The following is a 25,343-nucleotide window of genomic DNA, read 5'->3' on the forward strand; positions in this document are numbered from 1 at the left end:
TTTGCATATGGGACTTGTCAAAAGTCAGCACTAAAAGCTGAGCACAATCCATTTTGGAAGAAATAGTCAGGGTTGAAAATGGCCTTCAGTCAGTGTACACAAAAACAGTACTGTCTCTTTAAATCGACCAGCATCTGTCAGGATGAGAGGGGGAAGTGAGCGCCTTGTGTGAAATGGTACCCTAAAGTGACATAATGCTCAGCCAATCGGCAGCCTCGCCTGAGCTCGGTCCTCCTCCCCTGCTCCTGAGAGGAGTGTGTTCAGGCTGCTGGAGACAAGGCTGCTGCTGCTGCTGCTGCTGCTGCTGATGCTGCTGCTGCTGCTGCTGCGGGTGGAGGGTCCAGGGCATGCTCGCCTCACATCAGGTACAGTGTGTGTGTGTGTGTGTGTGTATCTGTGTCTGTTTTCTACGCTATTTGTCCATGTATCCATCAATGTGATCGCTAACTCTTTAGCTATGAGAGTGCATGTTGAGAAGATGAGGATGGAGGAGACTGAAGATGGCTTTGTGTGTTTCATAACACTCCTTAGATGATGTCGCCTCCATGACTGCAGCTAGGATGGTGTGTGTGTGTGTGTGTGTGTGTGTGTGTGTGTGTGTGTGTGTGTGTGTTGTTTGTGGTTCAGGCTGTAGCCACATTCAGAGAATGGCAACATCATATGTTACATCAATGGGAGGTTTACTAGTCACCATTAGCCTTCCCTCTCTAACTGGTAATACAATTGTATAACGTAAACACAGATTAATTGAATATTATTTAATGATTCTATTTATACAATTTGGGTCAGCAAAGAATGCATTTGCCTCTTGGAAATAATTCACTTCATGTGATTACAAGTGTGTGGGTTGATGTCAGTGTGTCTACAGTGTAGCATGTATTTTTGGGATTACCAGTGTAATCTTTAGGTTTCCACTATCCTGTAGAGATACAACTCCACATGATTTACCTGAGACTCATTGCTCTGAGTCATCTCCCTGTCATCTTGGACGTTTGCATTTGCTTCTTTCCATTCACCAGAAATAGCAGGCACACGCTTGTACTCACTTCCTGCTGCTGGAGGTTAACTCTTTGTTTCCACGGGCTCAGATGACGATGCTTTGCCTCAAAGACCCGAGCATGGAAGTCACCGGGGGCCGAGCCGACTGACACCAGACAGAGATGTGTCCTGTTGTTGATGAGACAGGGGAGCAAAGGTGAGTCCCAAGAGCGACTTAAGATTCAGTTTCAGTTTCTAATTCAACAAGACAGCTTGTGGACCTTGACTTTCTAACATATCAAATCAGCAGTCATGTCTAACTTTCCATGCTGTGCTTAGGCCCATCTGGTCCAGAACAAGGCAGCGATGGCAAAGAGAGATTACCTGGTGGAGGCGGCCAAGCAGATCCGCATGGCACTGGACAGCGAGGTCAATGAGGACTATGAGGCCGCCTTCAGTTACTATAAGAATGGGGTGGACTTGCTGCTGAATGGGGTTCAGCGTAAGTGGACAACATCTGGTCGTACACACACACAAGTGTTTGAGGCTTGTCATATTTAAGGCTTGTAATTCAGTGACTGGGGGAATTTGAAAAGGCGTGTTTGCACAAGACACGTGATGAGGTCATGTGGGACAGAATATAAAACAGATTTCCTTGCTGGCGAGACATTCCCTCCACAGTGTAAACACTACGCTGTTTATAACTAATCATTATCCTAAATACAAGCTTAGGTTTAGTCAGTCTTGTTAGGTTCAGGGAATTCCCACAGCTGCAGTGTTTTTCTTTCCTAATAGAGCCTTACTGTTTTACAGTGGACCCAAACAAGGAGCGTCGGGAAGCTGTGAAGAGGAAGACAACCCAATATCTGAAGAGAGCTGAAGAAATCTTCATAACACATCTGCAGGACAACTTGGGGAAGGGAAGCTCTCACTTAGGGGTAAGACGATCTATCATCATTCACTACCATTTATTAAAAACACATCTTATTGTCACTCATATGCTCTGAATGTACAGTGAATGTAATTCCAGTGGAGGGTTGAGGCATTTGTTGTGTTCACATAAGTCTCATATTGAATAAATAAGCATTCCTAGCGTGAACTCTTTGAGAGCTGATGAACACGAAAGAGCTTCTTACATTAGATGAAACATTCGGTGCCTCTCTGTCTCACACTAAGACTTATTCATCTCAAACTCTGCGGGGAACATTACCTGGTTGCTTTGTGCTTCATCGCTCTGTCGCTGACATCCTGTGTGGCCTTCATCACCAGGGTTACAGCAGCCTGAGATTCCGTCCAATCAGACACTTGAGTTCACCTGTGGAGGATCTGGAGATGTGCAAGGTGGTGGGGGTGACTGATAAAGTAAGACTGTAACACTGACTACCTCCGTGATGGCTTTGTGTAGTGGCACTCATTGATGTTATCCTATGTTTTAATTCCAAAGGTCTTGATTGTCCAAAGTATGGTCAATAAGGAGACATTTGTTGTTAAGGTGAGTATTCAGTTTATTCTCATGAATATAAAAAAACAACAGCAAATGGAATAGAAAACAAATGAATGAAATAAACAAACACAAACAGGGGAACAAAAGAACTGCATAAAAGGAGACATCACTTAAAAGCAATTCTATAAAAAATGGTTGTAATGCTTTCCTCTGTGTAATAATACATTTAAATTAAAGACAGGCCCATGTGTCTACACGTAGTCTATCCACTGAAAGTGGAGATGTTTTGGGGGTTGTTGCCGGGCAGGAAGCCAGTACTTATATCCTGTCTTACTGAGTATCACCCAGCATTGATCTGCTTGAAAGCTCTCACCCTTTTAGTCAGTGCAAGTGCACCTCAGACATCAGTGACCAGAGAGACATGGACAGACAGTAATCTCTAAAGGGGCCATTTTGTTCTTCTTTTAACCATTTCTGATTAAGTACTCTGTTTTCTTCACATTAATATGTGCATTTTCTAAAAAAAATTAGTCATTATGTACGTGTGTGTGTGTGTGTGTGTGTGTGTGTTGTTGCAGAGTCTGGTGAAGTCGAGCTGGGAGAGCAGGGATCAGCCGACCATCATTCCTCAGGGGGTGCCATACATGGTGAAGCTGCTAAGATATTACGTCAGCGAGGATGCTGTGTACCTGCATCTTGAGCATGTCAAAGGTGAGCTGTTGACGGCTGCTCCGTCCTCAGTGCTGCTGGGACGCTGTTTGCTGGATTTTAAGAAGTGAATTAGCTCCAACGTCTGATCCAGTGTTTCTTCCCCTTTTGTCCTAGGTGGGAGGCTCTTCGCCAAGCTGCACAAGCTGAGGAACGAGAAGGCCAAGGAACACCCAGAATGCTTCACTTCTGGCCAACCCAGCATCAAGCTGAAGACCAGCTACACCTCACCCACAATCAGCACAGACTACCAGCACAACAGCAGCGGGAGCGAGGGATTGATTGCGGATAAATCAAGCGATGAGAGCCCAGACGCCGACTTCCCCACCTCATGGGACGAGACTCAGCAGCGACTGGAGAGCTGCGGGACTCACTCCTACATCGAGGAGACAGGTTGTCTGCAGAACACACGCTCCGCAGCATCGTTTTATACCGAGCTCGATCGGCTGACTCTGAATTCCGGCCCGGCGAGGACCCGCATCCATCCACCAGCTCCCAGTTTGTGTTTGCACTCCGGTGAAACTCAGGAACAGCCTGCTCTTCCTCTTGCTTGCTCTCGTGTCAGTCAAGCTCTGGGTGTCATGTCGGAACGCCATAAAAATAAAGCTGCATTGGGACTGACAGAGTGCAGCTCTGAGTTTGAAGTGGCTTGGAAAGTTGCAGATCCAGTTCATAACTGCGTACAAATGAACCCCTATGCAGTGACCGACAGTCATTTCAATAGCACGCTCGGACAAACACCGCCTCACACAAATCAGACCTCATTTGCGAAAGCGGGATCACCAAACAGTGAAACTAACGGTTTGAGTTCATCCCCTGCCATTTTGCATCTTCCTCTCCATTGCCAAACCCAGATCCGTGGCAGGGCATCCTGGGAAACCAATGGCTCACACCAAGGATCTGTTTTGATGGGAAACTCTGCAGATGTGGCGATTGACTCGAAGAGAGACGGCAGCAGTCCCACCACAGAGGAGAGAAATGGCATGGTGGTCATCAGGAGCACAGACAGAGCGGTATTTTCTGACCACACACACACTTCAGAAAGTTCTGGCCCGTTCTCTGCTTACAAAGGGGACGCACGTTCCGGAGAGACAAGGGAGGGTGTGGAGGAGGCCTGCGAATTGCTGTGTCCCGAAGAGAAGGTGGCATTGGGAAAAGATCCACAATCCTTTGTGGGCTGGTTGTCCTCCAGCACTACTGGAGCCTCGTCCCACAGGGGGGATGAGGATGTGGATGATTTCCGAGGATCGGAGGGGCAGTTGGAAGACCAGATCATAGAGGTGGATGGCTGGTGCCACCTGCCTCGGTTCCCCGTGAAGTCCTCCATGCCTACAGGTAAGGCCATGCCGACCTGCTGGGGGCTTCCAGAGGCAGAGGTGCGCGTCTGGGGGGCTCAGATTCTGCTGGCCCTGGAGAGTCTTCATCAGCAAGGCATCCGGTGTCGGGACCTCAACCCTAAAAACGTTCTGCTCACTAGCAACGGTGAGTTCATCAAATAGCTGTGAGAGATTGCATGCGGAAACCAGCGGTACTTTAGATTTTGATCAAATGCAATGTTTTCACAGGAAAGGTGTGTTTGACTTTTTTCGGACAGTGGAGTGAGGTTCAGTCAGAGATCAGCTCCAAAGCCATGGAACAGATGTACTGTGCGCCAGGTAAAGATATGCATGACTGTAAACGGAAACCAGTGGTTGTTCCCTGGTGTAATCTGCCACCTAGTGGCAGGATTAAGTCGAGCCACTTTGCACTGAAGAAGAGGTCAAGTACTGCACATTGCATGGGGAAATGAAGAGATCGCAGCAGAATTTCAATAAATGTTCTGGATAAACGCAACTAAACTCAGCTCGTTGTATGTTGACAGAAATCGGTGGTGTGTCCAGGCTCACGGAGGCTTGTGATTGGTGGAGCCTTGGGGCTTTGTTGTTTGAACTCTTAACAGGAATGGTAAGTGAAGGCTATACGAGCACGTAGACTAACAGAGTCAAAGTCTGCAACGTTGTGGTACTGGGTCAAGGTTTCTCACACACTCTGCTCACTGTGCCTCCAGCCACTGTGGCAGCTCCATCCAGCAGGAATCCATTCTCACACCCAGCTGATCATCCCCAACCACCTGAGCGCTGCAGCTGCGTCTCTGCTAACAGAGGTTAGATCTAAGGCTTAGAGCATTCTGTTCTAAATATTATGCTCAGTGTCCTTAAATTGCAACACTCACACAAAAACGGCGGGATTTAATTTTACGCTCTCCTTTGTGCCGCTTCACAGTTGCTCCAGTTTGACGCTGGCTATCGCTTGGGTTCTGGAGGCGGAGGCGTGAGTGACATCAAGTGTCATCCCTTCTTCAGCAGTGTCTCCTGGAAAGCTTTGAGCTGCTAGCAGGTGCAGCTGCCTGACCTCTGACCCCTCTGTTCTGCACCGACTCCTCGTGTGGACACAGCACCACATCCTTGTTCTCTTTGTTTCCCAAAGAAAAATGACAATAAACAACTGAAACATGAACATAACAGGTGAACCATGTCGCTTCCAAAACATTACATTAATTTATTATGTTTATTTACATTTTACAGTATCCATGCATTTTATCACCATGCACGAAAAAACTGACACCATATTGGAGTAAATTCTGACAATTACAAATGTTTTGACTGTCCACCATTAAATTCTGTAAAATAACAAGAACATCAGGCAATACATTGTTACCTCTTCTTTATCCCTGGTATTTTATTCACCGGTGCAATTGCTCAATAGACTAAGCAAGGTCCCAAAAAGGACTGAGACAAAGACCAATGGCATGGGACTATTATTCAAAGTTAGTAAGACTTTTTCAATCTTATTAGTTATCAAACAATGTCCAACAACCCACTGACGAGTTAAAAGGAAAAACCTGAATAAATGAGGGGAGAAACAAGTAAATGCTTTCATTCAATGTGTACTGCATGATAAGCAGTGAACAGCACCAACAGCTTAGTGAGAGTTAACTAGTAACTTAGTGGGTGGTTCTTATTTTAATCCGTCAACCATCTGTGCGTTACAAGTGGATGAACTGCCTTTCTACTCAATATGAGAGCACAACAACAAAATCCATAACAAAAGCGAGTATTGCAGCTTTTATTGTTTAAAACTTTTTTTTCTTAAATAGTCTTTTACAGCATAAAGAGAAGTTTCCTCATTTCTTGTGAAACAGATGGTATAAACATCAAGAGATTTCTTCTCTTAGGACTTCATTTTAGAGCATAGTGTTTCATGGTTTCTGGCCCAACACAAGTTCACTGTTCTTCTCTCAACCAAAATAATGAAATGATACTATGCAGTTTCTCTTTATGTTGGTCATTCACCTCACGATAAATTTAGATTGTTGAAAATGACCCATGCTGCATATGAGTAATAGAATATATACTGTTTTTGATCGAGAGACCAGCACCACTGAGACCCCAGACCCCAACATTTTTCCACAGCAGCGTCAACCCTGTTACCACTGCCAGCCTTACATCTGTCCAATGCATAACTCAACTGTTCTCCAAAATCCTTTTTTTTTTTTTTTTTTTTTTTTAATAGTTAACCAATACATCAACTGCAGTTACGTGTTCATCAGGTGTGTACAGCCACCGTTTATGTGGGATGGTTTGTTTGGTTGGGCCTGGAGTGCACAAGGATTTACATGTCGAGGAGCAGCACCCTGGGGTCCTCCACCACAGACTTGATCTTGCGCAGGAAAAGGACGGCCTCTCTTCCGTCGATCAGGCGATGGTCGTACGTCAGGGCGACGTACATCATGGGACGGATCTCCACCTAAACAAGAGGAAAGGAGCCAACGCATACAAGATTACAAGCATGCACGCGAGTGAATACGCAATCATTAATTGGCAAAATTAAAAACAGCAAATGTATTAATTAAATTATTCTTTGATATGCTGTCACTTTCCACGTGGGACCACTCTATGAATACGTTAGATTATTTGGTGTATTTGCATGTTTAACATTGAGCAAACAAACCTTGCCACCGACTGCTACAGGCCTGTCAAAGATGCCATGCATGCCTAAAATAGCAGACTGCGGGGGATTGATTATAGGTGTGCCGAACATGGACCCAAACACGCCGCCATTACTGATGGTGAAAGTCCCTCCGTCCATGTCCTCAATAGCCAGCTCGTTCTTACGGGCCTACGAATACACATCAATCACACAATGAGCAACTCTCGAGATAAGAGCCTTTCTCAAGTGTAACAAACCAAGAATGAATAACTACAAACACGACTCCAAATGTGATAGAATATGCGCTATAAAAGTAAAGTATCACCTTTTCTCCCAACATATTAATGGTCTTCTCAATGTCAGTGAAATTCATTCCCTCTACGCTTCGGATGACAGGAACCACCAGACCCTGAGAGAGAAGTTATATGACTGAATGTTCTGCCCTTCACATTCGAGACAAGTGGGCCATCAAGCACTTACATTGAGCATTACAGTATAAATGCACTCGTGTCACCTTTGGCGTCGCCACAGCCACACTGATGTCGACGTAGTCCCTGTACACAATCTCTTTGGTTGTGTCATCAATTACTGAAAACACAAATTAAGTGGAAATATTGAGCACAGAAGAAATACGTAGACAGGTGAAAACTGTAAATCATCACTACAAGATTAATTTCCTTTTCACGTGTGCCATTTCCTGCTACATGCAGGCAAATAGCTGTGGAAGATGAAACCCACCGACTATTTTAAATTTGTAAAAGCCAGCAATGCAGACATGACCCCCGTCCCCGTTCTTCATTGTGGTCTATCTAAATAGGTCATGGTGGTCTAAAGGCAGTAAATAAGTCGGTGTTGGTTTTGGCAGTGAAATGAACTGAAACTTAAATCCTTTTCTTCACCGCAGACTCTTGCAGGGACTTGTGCCGGTGCGTGCAAAGACTGAGAAACGTCACTTTGTGGTGTCAGTTTGTCTGTACCGGCATTGACAGCAGGTTGGTCAGCCAGAGCGTAAGCAGCAGCCTTCACGAATGCAGACATGAAGCCCAACTTGACGTTGTGCTTTTTCAGGAAGGCATCTTTGTAAGTCTTCCTCATCTCTGTGATGTTGCTGCAAGAAAATAGAAATAAACGCAGAGCTCAAAATGAATTTTAGGATACTGAACTTTGATGGTAGTTATGAACATGAAGTACATTTTGAAAGGAAAAAGAAAATCAGTGGGTCTAAAAGACTATAATTGGGCATTGTAATACATACAAAACATGGGAGGTACAGAGATGCTTATTGTAGGAAATATTTAAGAATTACTATACTTTTTTTTTTTTTTTTTTTAAGTAGTCTGTAAAACCGATGAATCACTGAAATGCAATCGGCCAATCATGTGAAACTATAGCTTCGGACAGAACTGAGCTGGTTACCGCTTTGTCAAACAAATGTTTTCACGAGTGATCATTCAAAAACATTTATTAACTTCATAAAAATAGTTTATCATACCCTGTAACCACGTTATGAAAGATACACACTCTAAAGAAAAGAAAAACGCAGTATGTCTTTTTATGGCTATAAAAGAATGCTGTCACAATCGCGGTGAATTAAAGCTATTGAAATTGGCCCTCTAATCGTTTCATCATTGCTCATTTTTCTCGTGTATCTCTCTTTTTAATTGTTTGTTTTCCTGTCTCTAACCCTGTTGAAGCTCTAGGGTTTCTCCGCTAACATAATTAGCCCCTCCCAAGACACAGACTCTCCGAGAAAGGAGAGAAGAAGCGATAAAAATCTTCACTTTCTGGAGCCTGTAAATCTTATTGGGCTGTCATAAAAGCCCATATCGGTTGAGGCAGCTCTTCCACTCAGAGCGCAGGTCTCTGTGGGCCCCTACAGATGCTCCAGCCTCCTGCTCTGACTAGCTCCTTCGGCTCCAGATGAGCCCTTGCATGGGAAGTCTTGCTCCAGACCGTCAATGTCAATCTAATTAGGATACATAGAAAACCCTGAATAGCCGAAAGCCGACACCACACATTTGCGGGGAAAAGAAATCCTCAAAGTGTCCTCTTTAGCACAGGGGGCAAGTGCAGACAACAACATTTCCTTGTAAATTAATAAAACCCGTTTTAACAATTCTTATCTTCGTTTTAGATGGCATTACGACCAAATATTTACATTCCAGTGTTTAAGAGGATATCAGGTTTCAAAAAGCTTTTCCTATTTGGCAGTTTCCAATCTATAACCATTTGTGCAAGTGTTGCTCCGGCCTTTAACATCCAGTATGTATACGGCATACGTTTTGCTTGCAAACATGTTTATCGGTGTTTAAACAGATTTGGAGCCCAACACTCTGTACGGTCCGTCTTTTTCCATTAACGGCTTCAATTTGTATGTGTTAATGCAGCGAGCACATTTCACATTTGATTTCAAAAATAGCATTGAGGCTTAATAATGTAGGTCAACTAATTTAGAATTTCCTACCTCATGTCGACCTCATTAAACGTAGTCAACATAGCACAGGTGTTTTGGGCTTCCTTCAGTCTCTGGGTAATTCTAAGCCTCATGCGGTTCATCTTAACCTAAAACGAAAAACAAGAACCATCAGATTCAGTAAACAGCTCGTAACTCTTACTTTACAAAACCATTAAACAAATCCAAAAAACGTCAGATACTCTTTATGTTATTTTGGTGTCGTGGTGATTTTTGCGCTCTACCCTGCTCTCTGTCCTGGCTCCTTTAGCCCCTCCCTCAGCTTGCGCCGCTGGTGCAGCTGCAGCGGCAGTGGGCTTGATGGCTGAAACTACGAGAAAGACATGAAGAAGCAGTTAGTATCTGGACACATCGGTTCAGTGGAACTGGTGAAAGCCTCTGCCTACAATGATTAATCATGTAAGCTGGAGGTCAAGAGCACAGATGTCACGCAAAACAGTTCTCACATGACACAGACCGTCTGTCTCATGACAACTAACCTGGTTTGGTGTCCATAGCATGTGCTGGCACAGGTGGCACAGGGGGCATAGTGGTGGGAATGGGGCCCACAGCTGAGGGGGGAGGAGGCGCAGCAGAAGGTGGTGGAGGGGCTGCAGCGGCCGGGGCCTCGGCTTTTGGAGCGTCTGCAGCTTTGGGAGGAGCAGCTAAAGACACAGAGGTGAACCGTAAGGATATGACTGAGTTTTATCTGAATATTACTACTTTGTATCAATATGGTGAAAATACTATATTCAAGACCTCCTTTTCGAAGCGTAAAGAGTGCAGTTCCTGCCTCGACCTTCCCTCCATCAGGGACCAAAAGCTCTTCGATCACCCCAGCAGCCGGAGCGGGAACCTGCACTGACGTCTAACGGCAGGGGAAAAATACATAGCATCAGAATAATTAGATGTTTTTAAAAATAAATGTAGATAGTTCTAGGATATTTTCTCAATTTGCCTGATGCTTAAATCAAGACTGCACGCATGGATTCAAGTGTAAACTAAATATCACAAGTGTAATGTCTTTGTTACAGTTTTAAAAATGATCAAACTATTAAAAAAAGATTGTCAGGAGAAAATGATACACCTCAACAATGATTTGCCATTTTTCTGTCACACAAGCGCCAACAAATATAAATATTTACAGGGTAAAAAGGAATACTATGCCCTAAAATAACAACATGCCCAAATACTTCCTGTTAGGCCACACACTATAAAGGCTTCCACTTTTTTTAGGCAAAGCCCAACTACTAGTAATCCCAAACATGGTGTAATTTGTATGATATTTACTTATTAGTATTACTATTACCTTATCAGTCTCAATTTCGCACACCACCTCATCCTCCTTGACGGTGTCTCCAACAGCTGTAAGTAGAAAGCTATATTTTATCATCCGAGTGTAAACTGACTTCCTTTTGTTTAATGCGGTTGCGACTTGGCATTATCTGTAACCACTTATCCTTTACAGGATATGTAATTAGTTACCTTTCTCCCACCTCACGTCTCCCTCTGTGACAGATTCCGCAAACGCCGGAGACTTGACTGTGACAACTTCATCTCCTGGAGAACAAATGTAAGTCAAATAATCTGTACGTCTTCACTCCACACATGGATGGGCGTGCTTTATATTCAAATAAGTGCAGAAATCAACGGCATGTAGGCTGAAACATACTGTGGGCTACAGATGTCCTGAAGTACTGGATTTGGAAGACACTGGACCGGGGATCAGATTTTCTGAAAAAATAAAGAAAAGAGAAAAGAATAAAAATCAGACAAGTAGTACAAATCCCCAAATTAACTATATGTTAATCCCCCAAGACTCCAAAAACATGATTCAGATTTGGCTGGTGTGCATGGAAAGATGCAGTGCCTTGTAAAAGCATTCAGCCCCTTTGGTGCTTTTCCTACTCTGTTGCATTACAACCTGGAATCTAAATGGATTTTGATTTTATGTAATGGAGCTACACAGAATAACGGGAATTGGTGTAGTGAAGCGTTTTTATTATTGTGAAAACTGAGAAGCGGCGTGTGCATATGTGCCCTTTGCTATGAAGCCCCTAAATAAGATCTGCTGCAACCAGATACACCTGTTCTGAAAGGCCACAGAGTCTGCAGCAGCACCATGAAGACCAAGGAGCTCGCCCAACAGGTCAGGGGCAAAGTTCTGGCAAAATACAGGTCAGTGTTGGGTTATGAAAAAAGATCTGAAACGTTGAACATCCAACGGAGTGCCATTAAATCACGTATTACAACAAAAAAAAAAAGAAGTTTTTTCCCTTTCTTTAAGCAATGGCTTTTTTCCTGGCCCCTCTTCCATAAACCTCTTCCCAGCTCAGATACTCAGATGGACAGATACTCCAATCTTTGCTGTGGAGCTTTCCAGCTCCTTCAGGGTCGTCTTTTGTCTCTTTGTTGCATCTCTGATTAAAGCCCTCACTGCCTGGTCCCTCTCTTAGCAGGTTTGTTGTGGTGCAATATTATTTTGTTTTTGTAATATACATTTTAGTAGTGCGCTGTGGGATGTAGTACACAATCTATAACCCAACCCTGACCTGTTGGGAGAGTTCCTTGGTCTTAATGGTGCACAGGTGTGTGTACATATTCTGAGATCATCCGACACTTGAATTGCACACAGGTAGACTTAATCCAACTAATTATGCGACTGCTGAAGGTAATTGATAGCAACAGATCTTACTTTAGAGTTTCACAGCAAAGGCGGAGAGTAGATGGCCAAAGTGCAAAACCTCCACGCTGCAAAATGATCTGGGAAAAGTGGAGGAAACCTCCTGTCTGCACTTTGCATTTGTTTTGTATTATGTATTGGGGATCCTTAATTGACAAATAGCATTCTGCAAGAAAACCCTTTTTTTCCAGATAGGAGGTTTTGCTCTTCGACCATCGATATGCACAGACAACTTTTCATAATATTTACAACTTTTTTTCACTACACCAATTTTGACTCGTGTGTGCAGGTCCATTACATCAAATCCAACTAAAAACTAAAACAAACAAGGTTGTAATGAAGCAAATAGGAAAAAACGCAAGGATGGTAATACATTTGCAAGGCCCTGTAGGTTAAAGACGTGTCATGGGTGGCAGAGTTATGACACTATGAGAGCGAGTGTCGACGACTGAGGGACTTAAGACATTCCTCAGACCTAAGGTGAGACGGGTGTACATAAATTCTGACCGTAAAGTTATTTGTCCCTTAAAATAATTTGGTGTTTTAATTAACATACTTACACATTGTTGTTCAGAGTGAGAGCATGGCTAGCTGATAGAGCTGTAAGAAAATTGGCATGGACAATGTGTTAACTTCTTGCAGCAGGACTATCCCAAAGCACAGATTGAGATTTAAGAAGTCATGCTTGAACAACACATACCTGCCGTGGCCCGACGAGCTAATGCATTATTCCCCTGAGACAAGATAACAGTGATGGATTACAAAACGTCTTCAACTTTTTAAATATGAAGTAGTGTGCAGAAACATAACTTAATGTCTGGAACATTGACAACAAAAGGTCAATAACTATCTCCAACAGTGATAATACATAACAATTGGAACTGTGCATGAATGGCAATGAGTGAGAAACGGGGAGATAAGTCGGTCAAAGGTCACTTCTACGAGCCAGACTTTAGTCACGATCAATACATGTATCCGGCACACAGGTGGCTTTTAGTTGCACCAGCAAATGCATTACATATTATTTTAGCAGCTACCGTTACACGAACAGCTGCAAAAAGCTTAATGATCTAACGTTAATCTGACTATATGACAAGTAAGACATGAACCGGAACTGCACTGATATGACTTATCACTCTAAACCAAAAAGACATTAGCAGATTACTTCCATTAAGTTCGCTCAAATGGTCATTGTGAATTTTTCTCTCCCTCATAAACCCCAATATGACCTCAACATGACAGCTAGAAGCACAGACCCCTTCATGTAACGCTAGCTTCGTGGGACTCGCCGGCTATATTATTGAACATGAACAAGATACTTTCTGCTGAGGGTCAAACACCTTTAACATTCATGTGAAAAGGTGAGACCAACCTCACACAGCGGGCACTGCTTTTAACTTTAACCCTGGCTGCAGCCAACCCTCGTGCAGGAAGGTGTCATACTGTCCTTGGCTTACAATGTTACGTCCTGACCGTGGCCTTCAGCTAACGCTACAGCTAGCTCAGGTAGCGCTGCACACATGGGCGCCTCGCGCGCAGCCTAAAGCCGCGAGGGGTCCTGTCCGAGGGTCGCGAGGACAGCGTTTTACTTGCGTGTTGCCTACCTGGCGGATAGCGGAGAGGGAACGGCCAAAATTCCTGGTGAGACACCGGGAACGGGATAACATGGTGGCTGTGTGACAGCAGCCTGTCAGCGGAAGGGATCTCCGGTCACAGCGACAAGCCGGAAGAAGCGAGGAAGTAGTGTGGGAGAAACCAAGTGCTCCGAGTGGAGGGGTGGGGGGAGGGGGAGTCCTCATTGTGGTCCCCTCTGAAGCGCTCGAGACAACTTTAAATAGTGGCCACTGAAAAAGTATCTCCAAATAAAGTCTTCAACCACCTTCACAGGTAATAACAGGGGATATAAAACAATATGCTACAATAACACAGAGATAAGATACGATACGATACGATACGATAAGGGAATGCATGAGGGATAACAATATAAAAACAGAATAACAGAATAAAAGATAAGTTTCAACTGACAAAGCTACTATTTGAGTTGGTTTCGGTCATTACCTTCAAATATGCATCAACTATATAGTATTATATACATATATAGATATGTTTTTTTTTTTTTACAATTAACATATCTTTATACTTGTATTTATTCAACGTGTTTACTTTAGTTTTCACTCTTGTCTTCTTCATGTTCATGTGCTTTGTATTTTATACTGTGTCCGTTTATCTGCTGGGCCATTAATCGCTCTTAAATAAAACAATTGACTCATTTAAGGATCGCAACCAATTAGCCTATATTGATGTAAGTAGGCCTACATCATATATGTATACGTTGTCCAGTTAAAGGTGACACTCAGAATTACTGGCCTATTCATATGTCCCAATTGCCTCAGCAATTGTTATTTTTGGTAATTCCGTAGGCTTCAATCTACCAGTTTTGAAACGCACCTTTCAACCACAATGAGTATACTATCACTCCAACACCTTACACATATGTTCCTCCTCTTGACATTATGTGGGCGATGTGCGTCCATCTCATTGCTTTCACATGGCCACGCCCCAGCTGCGTCTGACGCTCTCCTCTCCTCTCTTACTGCCCAACTCACAGTCTGCGCAGGCCATCCGCTCGGCAGCACGTCCCGGCGCAACAGGTAAGGTCCCGTCACCGCCGCTCACTCTATGTGTGTGTGTGTGTGTGTGTGTGTGTGTGTGTGTGTGTGTGTGTGTGTGTGTGTGTGTGTGTGTGTGTGTGTGTGTGTGTGTGTGTGTGTGTGTGTGTGTGAACTGTGGTTAGACTGCAGCCCTAGAAGTGTGACTAATGAGTGCAAGCCTGCAGCTAGACCTGCTTCAAAACCCATCACTTGAGTTTAGTGGTTTTTCATCAGAGGTATTTTTGACACTCCCACGCATGCTTTTACAACAGCTGACAACTATAATCTAATGTCTGGTGAGTTTTTTTATTATTATCAAGTTGTCAAGTGTTTATTTCATTTCGTTTTATTTTTTTTAGATAATGTATATTTTATAGATTAGTTTAAAATTAAAGCAATTGGTTGTAAATTGTATGTTCTTCAGGCAGTGCACATCAGCTAATTAATAATTGTATCTGTTATATTGCAGGGGATTTTCAAACTAGAGTAAAGGACACATTGGAATTATTCCTGTCCACAACTAATATAACAATTAAATTATCTCAAACTTTGTTTGCGGAATAAGAGATTTGTTTTTACATATTCTCCTAATATATTGTTGGGACTGAAAGAAGGTTTTAATTGCATTTAAAGTGAGACATATAGACATACTGATATAACATAGAAATACAAAGTTCAATAATAGTCTTTTCAACTCCATCTGCTCCATTTGTACATATACACATATGTTTAATTAGTTCAACAATGTACCTTAGAAATATTCTCCAAAAAAAAATACTTAAAAGGAATGAAACCAGTGAATCAGATAGTTCAGCTTTTTATTTTTTTTTAACCAAGATCCTCTCCTTAAGACTAGAACAAAGGTTTTCATGAAACATCCTCCTGTAAATAATACACAGAGCCGTTTCTTGTGCGTGGTGGTCTATTGCTTTCAAAAGCTGCAATTTATCCTTCATAAGTATAAACCATTTGTTATTTTGATCCTTTGTGTTATCCATTATTACAACCTCATTAAATTATACAAAAGGACGCACTCCCTTTTTGAATAAGATTGAGGATTTTTTTGTCTCTCTCTTTTTTTATTTAAAGAGCTGAGCGTCTTGCAAATTATGTTCTTTGGGTTTCTATCATATGAAACTGTAATTCTGTATTTGCTTGTTAATGTAGACATTTTAAGTCAAAGTGTAATTTCATGTTTTCTAAACACAATTACAGAATTACCTGTGAATGTTGCATCTGTTAAATTTATCTGATCATTATTCAAATTAATGTATTTTATTTAACAAAATGAAAGAGAGATTCCATTCCGTTATCATAACTGTTTATTTGAATGCCACTGTTCAACAACAATCACAGAGACAAAAAAGATTCAACATGTTTTCACTTTAAATTACACACACACAGGATTTAAGACCAACAATTGTGTTTATCATCCCAACAGTGTTGCTGTTTTCTGTCTTTTCAGATTCTAATATTTCATAACTCTGACTGTGCAGCGTGTGTAGCTGAAAGCCAGTTTCCTCAGTGAGCCTGAACCTCAGTCTTCCCGAACAGAACATGCACAACTCCAGTGAAGGCTGCCTAGACGACGACAAACCTGATGTCATGTTGCCTTGCTTCCGCAGAAACATGTATGACGAGCCTCTGGCCTCGTACTCCAGCGGATCCATCATCTCTCAACTCCTCCGCAAGACAATCCACAACAAGAGGGCACTAGATGAAAGCCATTTCTACCTTTCCAGCTCCACTGCCGCTGACTCCGGTCAGGAGGACCAGTGCAGCGTCTCTTCAAAGGACAGCACGGTGGAAGCTGCCTCTCCCAGTGGTCACGTTTCTACAGGAGCCAGTACGGAGGGGGAGCATCCCTTGCCGGACCACCTGCAGGCCAAGAGGGCCAGAGTGGAGAACATTATCAGGGTCATGGCGGGCTCTCCCAACAGCAGGCAGCACGGAGACAGTGAGAGGTCTGACACAGATGCCAGAGACACCAGAGAGGCCAGAGAAGCATACAGGGAGAACAAACGTAAGCAGCGGTTGCCTCAGCATCAGGAACACAGTGTCGGAGGACCGGCAAACAGAAGACCCGGAAGCAGCAGTAGTGACAACTGCAACACCAAGGATGAGGAGTGCCACAAGCTGAAAGAGCAGCTCCACAGCATGCAAAGGCTTCTGCGTCAGCTCCAGGAAAAGTTCCTTCAAGTTTACAACCAAGAAGACCCTGAACACAATGACAGAGATGAGACAGAAGTCGCCGTTGAGCATGACACCCTGGCAGAAAGCACAGAGTCGCGCCACGTAGGCGCTGAAGATGAGTTTGAAAGGAAGAATAGCCGAGTCCCTGCAGAGTGCAAGGACCGAATGAAAGTAGTTGGTAATCTGGCACACCAGAGAGAAAGACAGAACCTGCAGGAAACCCTGAAGCAGGAGCTCTCCAGGGCTGTGAATGACTGTGTGGACAGGGTGTTCAAGAAGGTGTCCTCCACAGGACTGGAGCTGTCGCCCCAGCAGCGCATGTGCTCATCTCCAGAGATGCTGATCAGTGTGGGTGCAGACAGGAAGAGCCAGCAGGCCAGCTCCACGCAGGAACGGCCCCAGGACGAGGAGGCTGCAGGGAAACCCCGCTCTTTGGAGTATTACGAAAGCTCCGAGGCCCAAAGTCCACAGGACCAGACGGAGGCACTTTCACTGGTGGTCCGCAAGCCGGCCCTGACCCCTCTGAGCTTAGTCACCCCCACCGTGAAGAGGCCCTATCCTGTGCACCAGACGCCGTTTCAGTTCAATTACAGCACCCCTCTGCATGACAGTCAGATCCTAGAGCATCTTCTTAAGTACGGGCCCCATTCCAACTTTGGGGGTCTCCCTTGCATGCCCCCATCAATGGACAGGAGCTCCCCAGACTCCGTGGACCTGCCCTGGGACACCATTGCCATGAGGTCCAAGGTGACGTCCAGCCACCTCGGCCACCACCCTCGTGCCTCGTCCCTGGGGGCAGTGACGGTCGACAATCTGTGTCTCCCTCATGTCAAGATCGAGTGCGGTGAACTGCAGGGCATGGAACGAAACCCCTACATGTCACTCAACATATCCTTTCACAGAAAAGAAGTAGCACTGCTTTTTGCCTTTCCTTGATGCAGGATTTTGAACTTTATTGTTTGATAATAACAATGACGAAAAAAATCGAGACAATAGACATATATTTTTTTCAATGTATGTAGGTGGAAAATGCAGTGATATATATATATATATATATATATATATATATATATATATATATATATATATATATATATATATATATACATGTATATATATATATATATATATATATATATATATATATATATATATATATATATATATAATATATAAAAAAGACTTAACTGTGTAAATACGAAATAGCTATTACAGAATTATCACATTTTATTATACATTAATTTATACAAGTATAAAAAAATGCCTTGGAAATAGACAGAATTTGCAGTGAAAACCTTTTTGTCACATGATAATATTCTGCACTAAGCCCGTTACAGCAGGGCTTGTTCAATAATATCTCATATGTACTATATTTGCCTTTTATTTTGTACTAACTCCTTATACTTGAGCTCTTCTATTTGAACAATGGCTGGTTGAGGTTCATTGCAGCATGGGCAGTTCCAGTAACAAACTTCAAGGAGAATTTTTTCTTTGATCTTGCTAACCCCATAGAAAATTATAGCGTCTTCTTTAATCCGAGCAGAGTAATGACTTTAAGTTTAGAAAAAGACAAATAAAAAGGAATACAAGGCTTTGATAAGAATTGCCAGGAACAAAAGCCAATTTTTCAAAGGCAGAGAAAGCATCGGTTTCTGTTTCAGGAAGCGTCGTTTTTTCTGACTTGAAAAGGTGCAGGATCTATTTCTCCATCATCAGAGTGATAGGGGTGCATCTAAAAGGTCACATCTGAGTGCTGGTGGAAACCGAAAGTGCCTCCCAACCATAACACTTGAGCTCTTGTCTTGAGCATTTGTTGTTGGATACCTTTGTCAGAATGTACATGATTGAAATAGAGTGCAAGATAACAGTTTTTTAGCCTCATAGGAACCCAAAGAAAACCCTTCTGGGACAAGTTATTCTATTCAGGGGGAACATGTGGGATTTCTTTCAGTGTGTGTTTGCTGACACTCACATCAAATAATATCTACATTTCATCATTCTTCGCCTAAGTTAATTTAAATATTTGCTTCACCATCGGACTTTGTAAAGTCAATTATCCTAAAATAGTCACGTAAGTGTTCAGTATTGTGGATTCTCTTGTCACGACGCATCAGATAGGAATATTATGTGGTGCCTCTCAGGATTCGCTTTATCTCGACAGAGCAAAGAGCTCTGCTTCTCTTTGAACAATACCCCATAAATCTTTCATCCCAACTTCCATATTTCAAAGGTATACGGCTTCCCTAATAAATGTATGGCGTGGTGACCCGGTACGGAAATATTATGACCTAAGGCGTGGTGGTGGACTACAGAGGAAATGCTCCTGAGCGTCTTCATTGCATAGGGGGAAGCTTGAGAAGGTGTTGAATTTATTAAAATTGTCAATAGAGGAAATATATGTTATATTTGTATTTATATATATATATACCACTAACCTAAAAAATAATTTAGAAAACATATCATTTGTGACTTTTTACTTTTTTATAAGATTTCACACAATATCCAATTGCAGGATTTCTTTTTGTCTTCGGGGGGAAAAAATATAGCAACATATGTCTTCTTTAAATCAACTTAATTATATCAGAAAATCAGCTCCTTTTTTTCAAAACATTTCAAAACAAGCTGTCTTAACTGCCAGGCATGAAGTGCTTCGCTCTCTAATTAAAAATCCCTAATCTAATTCGTAATTCTGTTTTGCCAATAAGCACATGTTAGGGTCATTATTGACTCCCTGGTTAATGCCGAGCTGTTCTTTAGGGAAATTCAATTTAGCTGAAGATTGAGGCAACACAATACTCTGGTCTGCTATCACTTTGCACAGGACTTTATGCTGTGTATTGTATTTAATTGCCAGGTTTTTTTTGCCTTAACTTAAATGTGAACATCCAGGAGGGCCTCACCCCGAGCCATCTGAAGAAGGCAAAGCTAATGTTCTTCTACACCCGCTACCCCAGCTCCAATGTGCTGAAAACATTCTTCCCTGATGTCAAGGTAATTTATTTTTTACATATAAATAAATCACTTTTAACTGAACATGTCGAAACAACCTGCAGGATTGTTTGTCCTGCGTTTAACTCCCCGGTGTCTACTTGTCAGTGTGTGTTTGGGACGGAAAAATCAGCAGTGTGTCGGAGGAGAGAAACAAAAACGCAGAGGGTTTAAATAACAAAGCCACTGAGCTGCTAGTATGTCCTGGGGGCAGAGGGAGATACAGGGGCATTCTCTCTTTAAAAAAGCCACTCCAGTCAGCAAATGGAGTGACAAAGGACTCTGTAGGCAAGGCATTGCTATTGAGTGTCAACAGAGAGTTGGTATTAGACTTGTGCGGCAGCAACCAGGCGGCGATGAGCTGGCCCTAAACACAACATCCTGTGTATTTTGGCCTTGGGCTCGTGTCATGCCTCCTCTTCTATCTCCTCTTTTTGTCTTCTCTCTTGTCTCCCTATCTGTCTCCTGTTGTGAGCTCTTCTCATTCATCCTATTTATCTCCGCTTCCTTCTTTTTAGTCGGAACGGTACATCCTTTCTGCTTATGTTGCAAACTCCCACTCGTACTTCCTCTCCTGCCTCCCCTCCAGTTCTCTCTTGAGTTTCTCTTCCATCTCCTCTTCTATCTTCTCTCCTTCCACCGCGGCCCTGGATCTCTGAGCCAGTGCGGGCCCCTGCCTCTCAATCTGCTCTGACCCCGGGGGTCAGGGGGGAGGATGCTGTTGCTGCAGCCCTGCGAACGTCTCCTCCTTGCTTACAATCCTGTGGTGGGAAGTGGCACTGAACAAAAGAGCACCTAATCCCAGTGTCTGATTCCATCCTATCACCCCGAGTCAATGAGAGGGAAGCTTCCTTCTGTCCTTATGCTGCCGCTTTCTCACCCACCACACCAGAGAGAAGAAGCGTCTTTGATGCCTGCCCAGCCCTTAGGCATTTTTTCTGTCTTTCTGGATGAGGAGATAGAATAACAAGACTAATGTCAAGACTGAGTTTAGAAATACAGAGCCCTGACAGATGTTTTTTCACCCCGGACATTGGTGGGAAAAGCTCAGAGCAATTAATGTCGCATAGAGTGACAGACCATTTGGTGGCATTTTGCCCTACAGGTACAAATGATGGGTTTCAGTCAATTATTGAAAAGAGGGCTAATGCCAAAGCATCAGACGGCCATTTCATTTTTAATTGAAAACATTCATATTTTTTAATTTTGGTATGCTCTAATTGAAGTCTGAAATTGAATTGCATACTTCATTTATCCCCAAAAGGATGATTCCTGCTTTCATTTCCCTTCTTCACAGAGAGCTCAAAGGTCAGAAAAGCACTTTTTGGAGCTGCCCGGGATTCACTGCTTTGCTCACGGACGATCCATTTGGACCGCTTATTGTCGATGCCGGGGCTTCCGGTTGCCAGTCTGCTACAAACTGATCGATGCTTTATGTTTCTCTTTCTCTCCAGTTCAACCGCTGCATCACCTCTCAGCTGATCAAGTGGTTCAGTAACTTCAGGGAGTTCTATTACATCCAGATGGAGAAGTTTGCCCGCCAGGCCATCGTTGACGGCATCAGTGATATCAAAGACATGACAGTCAGCAGGGACTCAGAGCTGTTCCGGGCACTGAACATGCACTACAATAAAGCCAATGACTTCCACGTAAGTGTCACTCACTAGTCATTCCTCCTCCACGTGGCAGTGTGTATTGTCGGCGTCGAGATAATTCTATCTTGCTTATGTTTTGTCAAAAGAGGTACTGCTCTCATTGTACACTGTGCAACAGATAAACGAGGTTTCCTTAAATGAAAGGAGCATATTTGCAGTTATATTCTTCATCCACTGTGGGTTAATCCACCAAAAATCTTACACCAGAACATATAGTCATATTAGACATATTAGTTATATTTTGGGAAATGTGCTTTTTAGTTTTCTGGCAGACAGCTGAATGATGAGATTGTCACCATTCTCATTCCTGTCAGTTCAATATGAAGCAACAGCCACTAGCTGATTAGCATAGAGACTGGAAACAGGGGGAAACAGCTAGCGTAGCTCTGTCCGAAGGTAACAAAATACACCTACCAGCGACTCTAAAACTTGCCATTAATATGAAATTTATTGTCTTTTTACATGTTAAATTCTTGTTTTACACTTTACACATGAAATGAGACATAAACCGCTAAATAAAGGGTTCTGGAGGTGCGTAGTGAGCGACACTAGAGAGTGGTATCAATCTAAATCGGCCAGATATTGAATAAGCGTATTTCCCCAAATGTTCCTTTAAACATTGACATTGACACATTCTAACCTGCTGAAGTATGTTTTCCTGTCAGCACGTATGACCGTGTGCTGCGCTGACCTGTGTGTCACACTGCACCTGTGGCTGGCCAGCCTTTACAGCCATTATCTAAACTCCAGAGTGATGCTTTATCAAACTGTGGGAAGAGGAAGCCGCAAAATCCCACTAAAACAACTCAGGATTAGAGGACCAGTACGCCTGAGCGAGACTGAGATTGCTACTGATGCGGAATGCTGAGAAAGACGCTGTGGATTCCGAGGGAGAAGGCCGTTTGGTGGGAAAGGGACGGGACCGTTTTCTTTACCTTGGGACCAAGACATTCCTTTCCCAGGGATGCTTTTGTGTCAGGAGATGAGGGGAAAGAAAAATAACTTGTGCCAACAACTGTTGTGTTAACTGGTCAGCGGATGGGAAACAAGGGCTGCAGGGCGGGTTTTCTCCCAGCATCCCTTGCATCTGATGTGTTTTCATGGACCCTGCTGTAGTTATAGGTCGCTGCCATTACTCACATTCACAAGTTTATACCTAAGCCTAAACTTATCAACCGTATACCAACGTATTTAATCTCCCATATTCACATTGATGTTTTGTTTACAAAGAAAGCTCACGAGTAGTTAGTTTAGGTTAAAGAAAACAAGACTCGCTAATCAAAGAGGCATCGAAATGAAAGCTAATGATTGCAGCATTGCATGTATTGTATGTGTGCAGAGAACAAAGGCATGAGCTCCCTTTCATCAGTTAGAGTGTTTGAAGAATTGCGCTACAGGTCTTCAAGACAGATCGTTCAGTATGCTCGTAACACGGAGCTTTTTCCGTCATTAGAATATGATTTTAACTGGATTGATTTCACTTATGGTTTTCTACTTTTTCCCCTCTTTTACAGGTTCCCGACAGATTCATGGAGGTTTCTGAGATCACCTTGCATGAGTTTTACAGTGCCATTTCTGCAGCCAAAGATTCAGACCCCTCTTGGAAAAAGGCCATATACAAGGTGATCTGCAAACTGGACAGTGACGTCCCGGACGAATTCAAGACATCTTCCTATTTATAGGCTGACGTGGATCATTATAACAGTGAAGGAATTGGAGTTAGTCACTACAATTCCAGTCATTTTTTTTTCATCCTTTATTGTAGTGCATTTTAGTGAGGTGGAATGTAGATGTTGGATAATTCATAATTTTGTAGATCTGTAAAAACACACACAGACACATTCATTTTAAATATGAATAAGCTATATAGTCTAAAATGCTTTATGTTCTACTTTTACAAACAATCAATTATTCTGAAACGTTAATGCTCCTGTGGTTTATTCTATGGTTAAGTGTTCACTTGTATAATCTGCCTCAACACATTTAGAAAGTTACTGAGTTTGTAGGTGTGTAAAAAATGTATTATCATGAAACTAGAGCGTAGCCTGATTTCGCTGAACTGGAAGAGTATTTTTTGGCAATTACTATCAATATTAGTTTTCTTTTGATTTAATTTCAGAGCTGTGCGTGTGTGTGTTGTGTAAATGTACATGTGCTGCTGTTTTATGTTGCATAGTATTCTATAATCATGTTGTAAATGTTTAGCTCCCCAGAATGTGCATGTGGAAAAAAATCAAAGTGACTGTTGTGGGTTTTATTATGATGTAAAGTACAATCATTTTCAGATATTTCATTCACAAACACTGTATTGGATGATTATTACAATTAAAGATGCACTAAATTATAATATACAAATGGTGTGTTATGGTTTTCTTTGGCAATGCTTTCACATGTTTAAACATTTAAACACGACACACACCAGGTGAACGCTTTGTTTTTAGTTGTAAAAGTTGAACTCAACCTCTGAAAACACTGTGAGCCACTGCCGTGCCCCTAAGGTGCCTCTAATCCACGTCCAGCAGCCAGCAGTTAAATGTCCCCCAAACTATGCTGTTCACATTGTTCACCGAAGCCAATTCAAGTCAACTTTCTAAGGCCTGCATTCATTGTGTGGCTGGTGCGGATGCGGACAACTGCCATGTCTTAAAAACAGCCACAATGCATTCCCTCCTCATGACTAACGCCCGAGGTGACCTCATATCACAGTTGTGCCACCAAAGCAAAATTCCACAAAACCGTTGACTCTTTCTTCCAGGCACCGCACTCAAAGCGTGCCGATCGCAAACAAGCACACGCAAGCACACATGCAAGTATGGTGATGTCAGAAAAATCTCACACAAGCTATTTTGGATGCCTTGGGCTTAATAAAAACCAGAGAATCACAGCAATGAATGAAATGTGATGAATTCAATTCAATGGCAATTGTATATTTCACTACTGACGTTTTTAGCAAATCAAAACTGTTATTGTGTGTTTGCAGGTGATGTTAACAAAAGCAACAAGGTGCCTTTGAAATAAAGAGAATAAAGACAGGAATGCACAACCGCGCTGACCACTTTTTAAACGTACGTTGTTTCTTATCACTAGACCACATAGTCAGTGTGCAAAACCAAACATTTAATAGGAAAAGCAATTAGGCACCCAAGCACCAATTACATCAGAAATGATAACATTAAGGAAATTAAAACATTAGTTGAATTGGTTGATGACAAAGACTGGAGACAATAAACCCCACTAATCTTTTAATAGATATTTCTTTTCAATTAGATCTGTCTTCTTCAGTAAATTGATTTACATTCTCTACTCAATTAAAATGCCTCTGGTTGAACCAAAGTGCTTTGCTCAAATTAATTTGTTGTGTAACATTTTCTGAACAAGACTTGGTAACCTCGGATATAATGAAAGAAAACAAAGAAAATACCTTCAGTTTGTTCAACTGCCTCTGGCTGACAAGGCTTCAACTTAAACGGTGCGATATGAAATTATTTTCTCTACGGTCACAGATAAAACACAGCACGCTCTGTAATGAAGATGAAATGAAAAGCGAAAGGCAACAGGACGTCATAAATACAATAAAAACACTGTGTTGAAACAGATGCTTTGTGTCGCGCTTTTAATGAAA

The 25,343-nt window shown here is 42.6% G+C and overlaps 3 protein-coding genes across 3 annotated transcripts; 2 read left to right on the forward strand and 1 right to left on the reverse strand.

Annotated features, from left to right (window-relative positions):
- Positions 1-1,344: 1,344 nt before the first annotated feature.
- On the forward strand, positions 1,345-6,515 carry rps6kl1 (ribosomal protein S6 kinase-like 1; the record flags this gene model as incomplete). Its single annotated transcript, XM_079228450.1, has 10 exons — positions 1,345-1,480; positions 1,792-1,916; positions 2,248-2,340; positions 2,423-2,470; positions 3,001-3,133; positions 3,248-4,612; positions 4,696-4,785; positions 4,992-5,074; positions 5,178-5,273; positions 5,393-6,515. 10 exons carry the CDS (start codon positions 1,345-1,347, stop codon positions 5,501-5,503), a joined length of 2,280 nt encoding a protein of 759 aa, XP_079084576.1. The 3' UTR covers positions 5,504-6,515.
- Positions 6,516-6,653: 138 nt separating this feature from the next.
- On the reverse strand, positions 6,654-13,942 carry dlst (dihydrolipoamide S-succinyltransferase). Its single transcript, XM_079226977.1, has 15 exons — positions 13,839-13,942; positions 12,935-12,968; positions 12,795-12,834; positions 11,224-11,285; positions 11,037-11,111; positions 10,861-10,916; positions 10,311-10,419; positions 10,052-10,216; positions 9,797-9,882; positions 9,564-9,661; positions 8,077-8,207; positions 7,614-7,687; positions 7,425-7,508; positions 7,121-7,288; positions 6,654-6,916 (listed from the first exon to the last, which is right to left on the reverse strand). The coding sequence occupies exons 1-15, from the start codon at positions 13,899-13,901 to the stop codon at positions 6,782-6,784; spliced, it is 1,380 nt and encodes a 459-aa protein (XP_079083103.1). The 5' UTR covers positions 13,902-13,942; the 3' UTR covers positions 6,654-6,781.
- Positions 13,943-14,782: 840 nt separating this feature from the next.
- prox2 (prospero homeobox 2) lies at positions 14,783-23,403 on the forward strand (the record flags this gene model as incomplete). Its single annotated transcript, XM_079228493.1, has 5 exons — positions 14,783-14,885; positions 16,411-17,987; positions 19,968-20,069; positions 21,521-21,715; positions 23,236-23,403. The coding sequence occupies 5 exons, from the start codon at positions 14,783-14,785 to the stop codon at positions 23,401-23,403; spliced, it is 2,145 nt and encodes a 714-aa protein (XP_079084619.1).
- Between the last annotated feature and the right edge of the window lie 1,940 nt (positions 23,404-25,343).

Source organism: Taurulus bubalis, assembly GCF_910589615.1.
Source record: "Taurulus bubalis genome assembly, chromosome: 1".
Taxonomy (NCBI): domain Eukaryota; kingdom Metazoa; phylum Chordata; class Actinopteri; order Perciformes; family Cottidae; genus Taurulus; species Taurulus bubalis.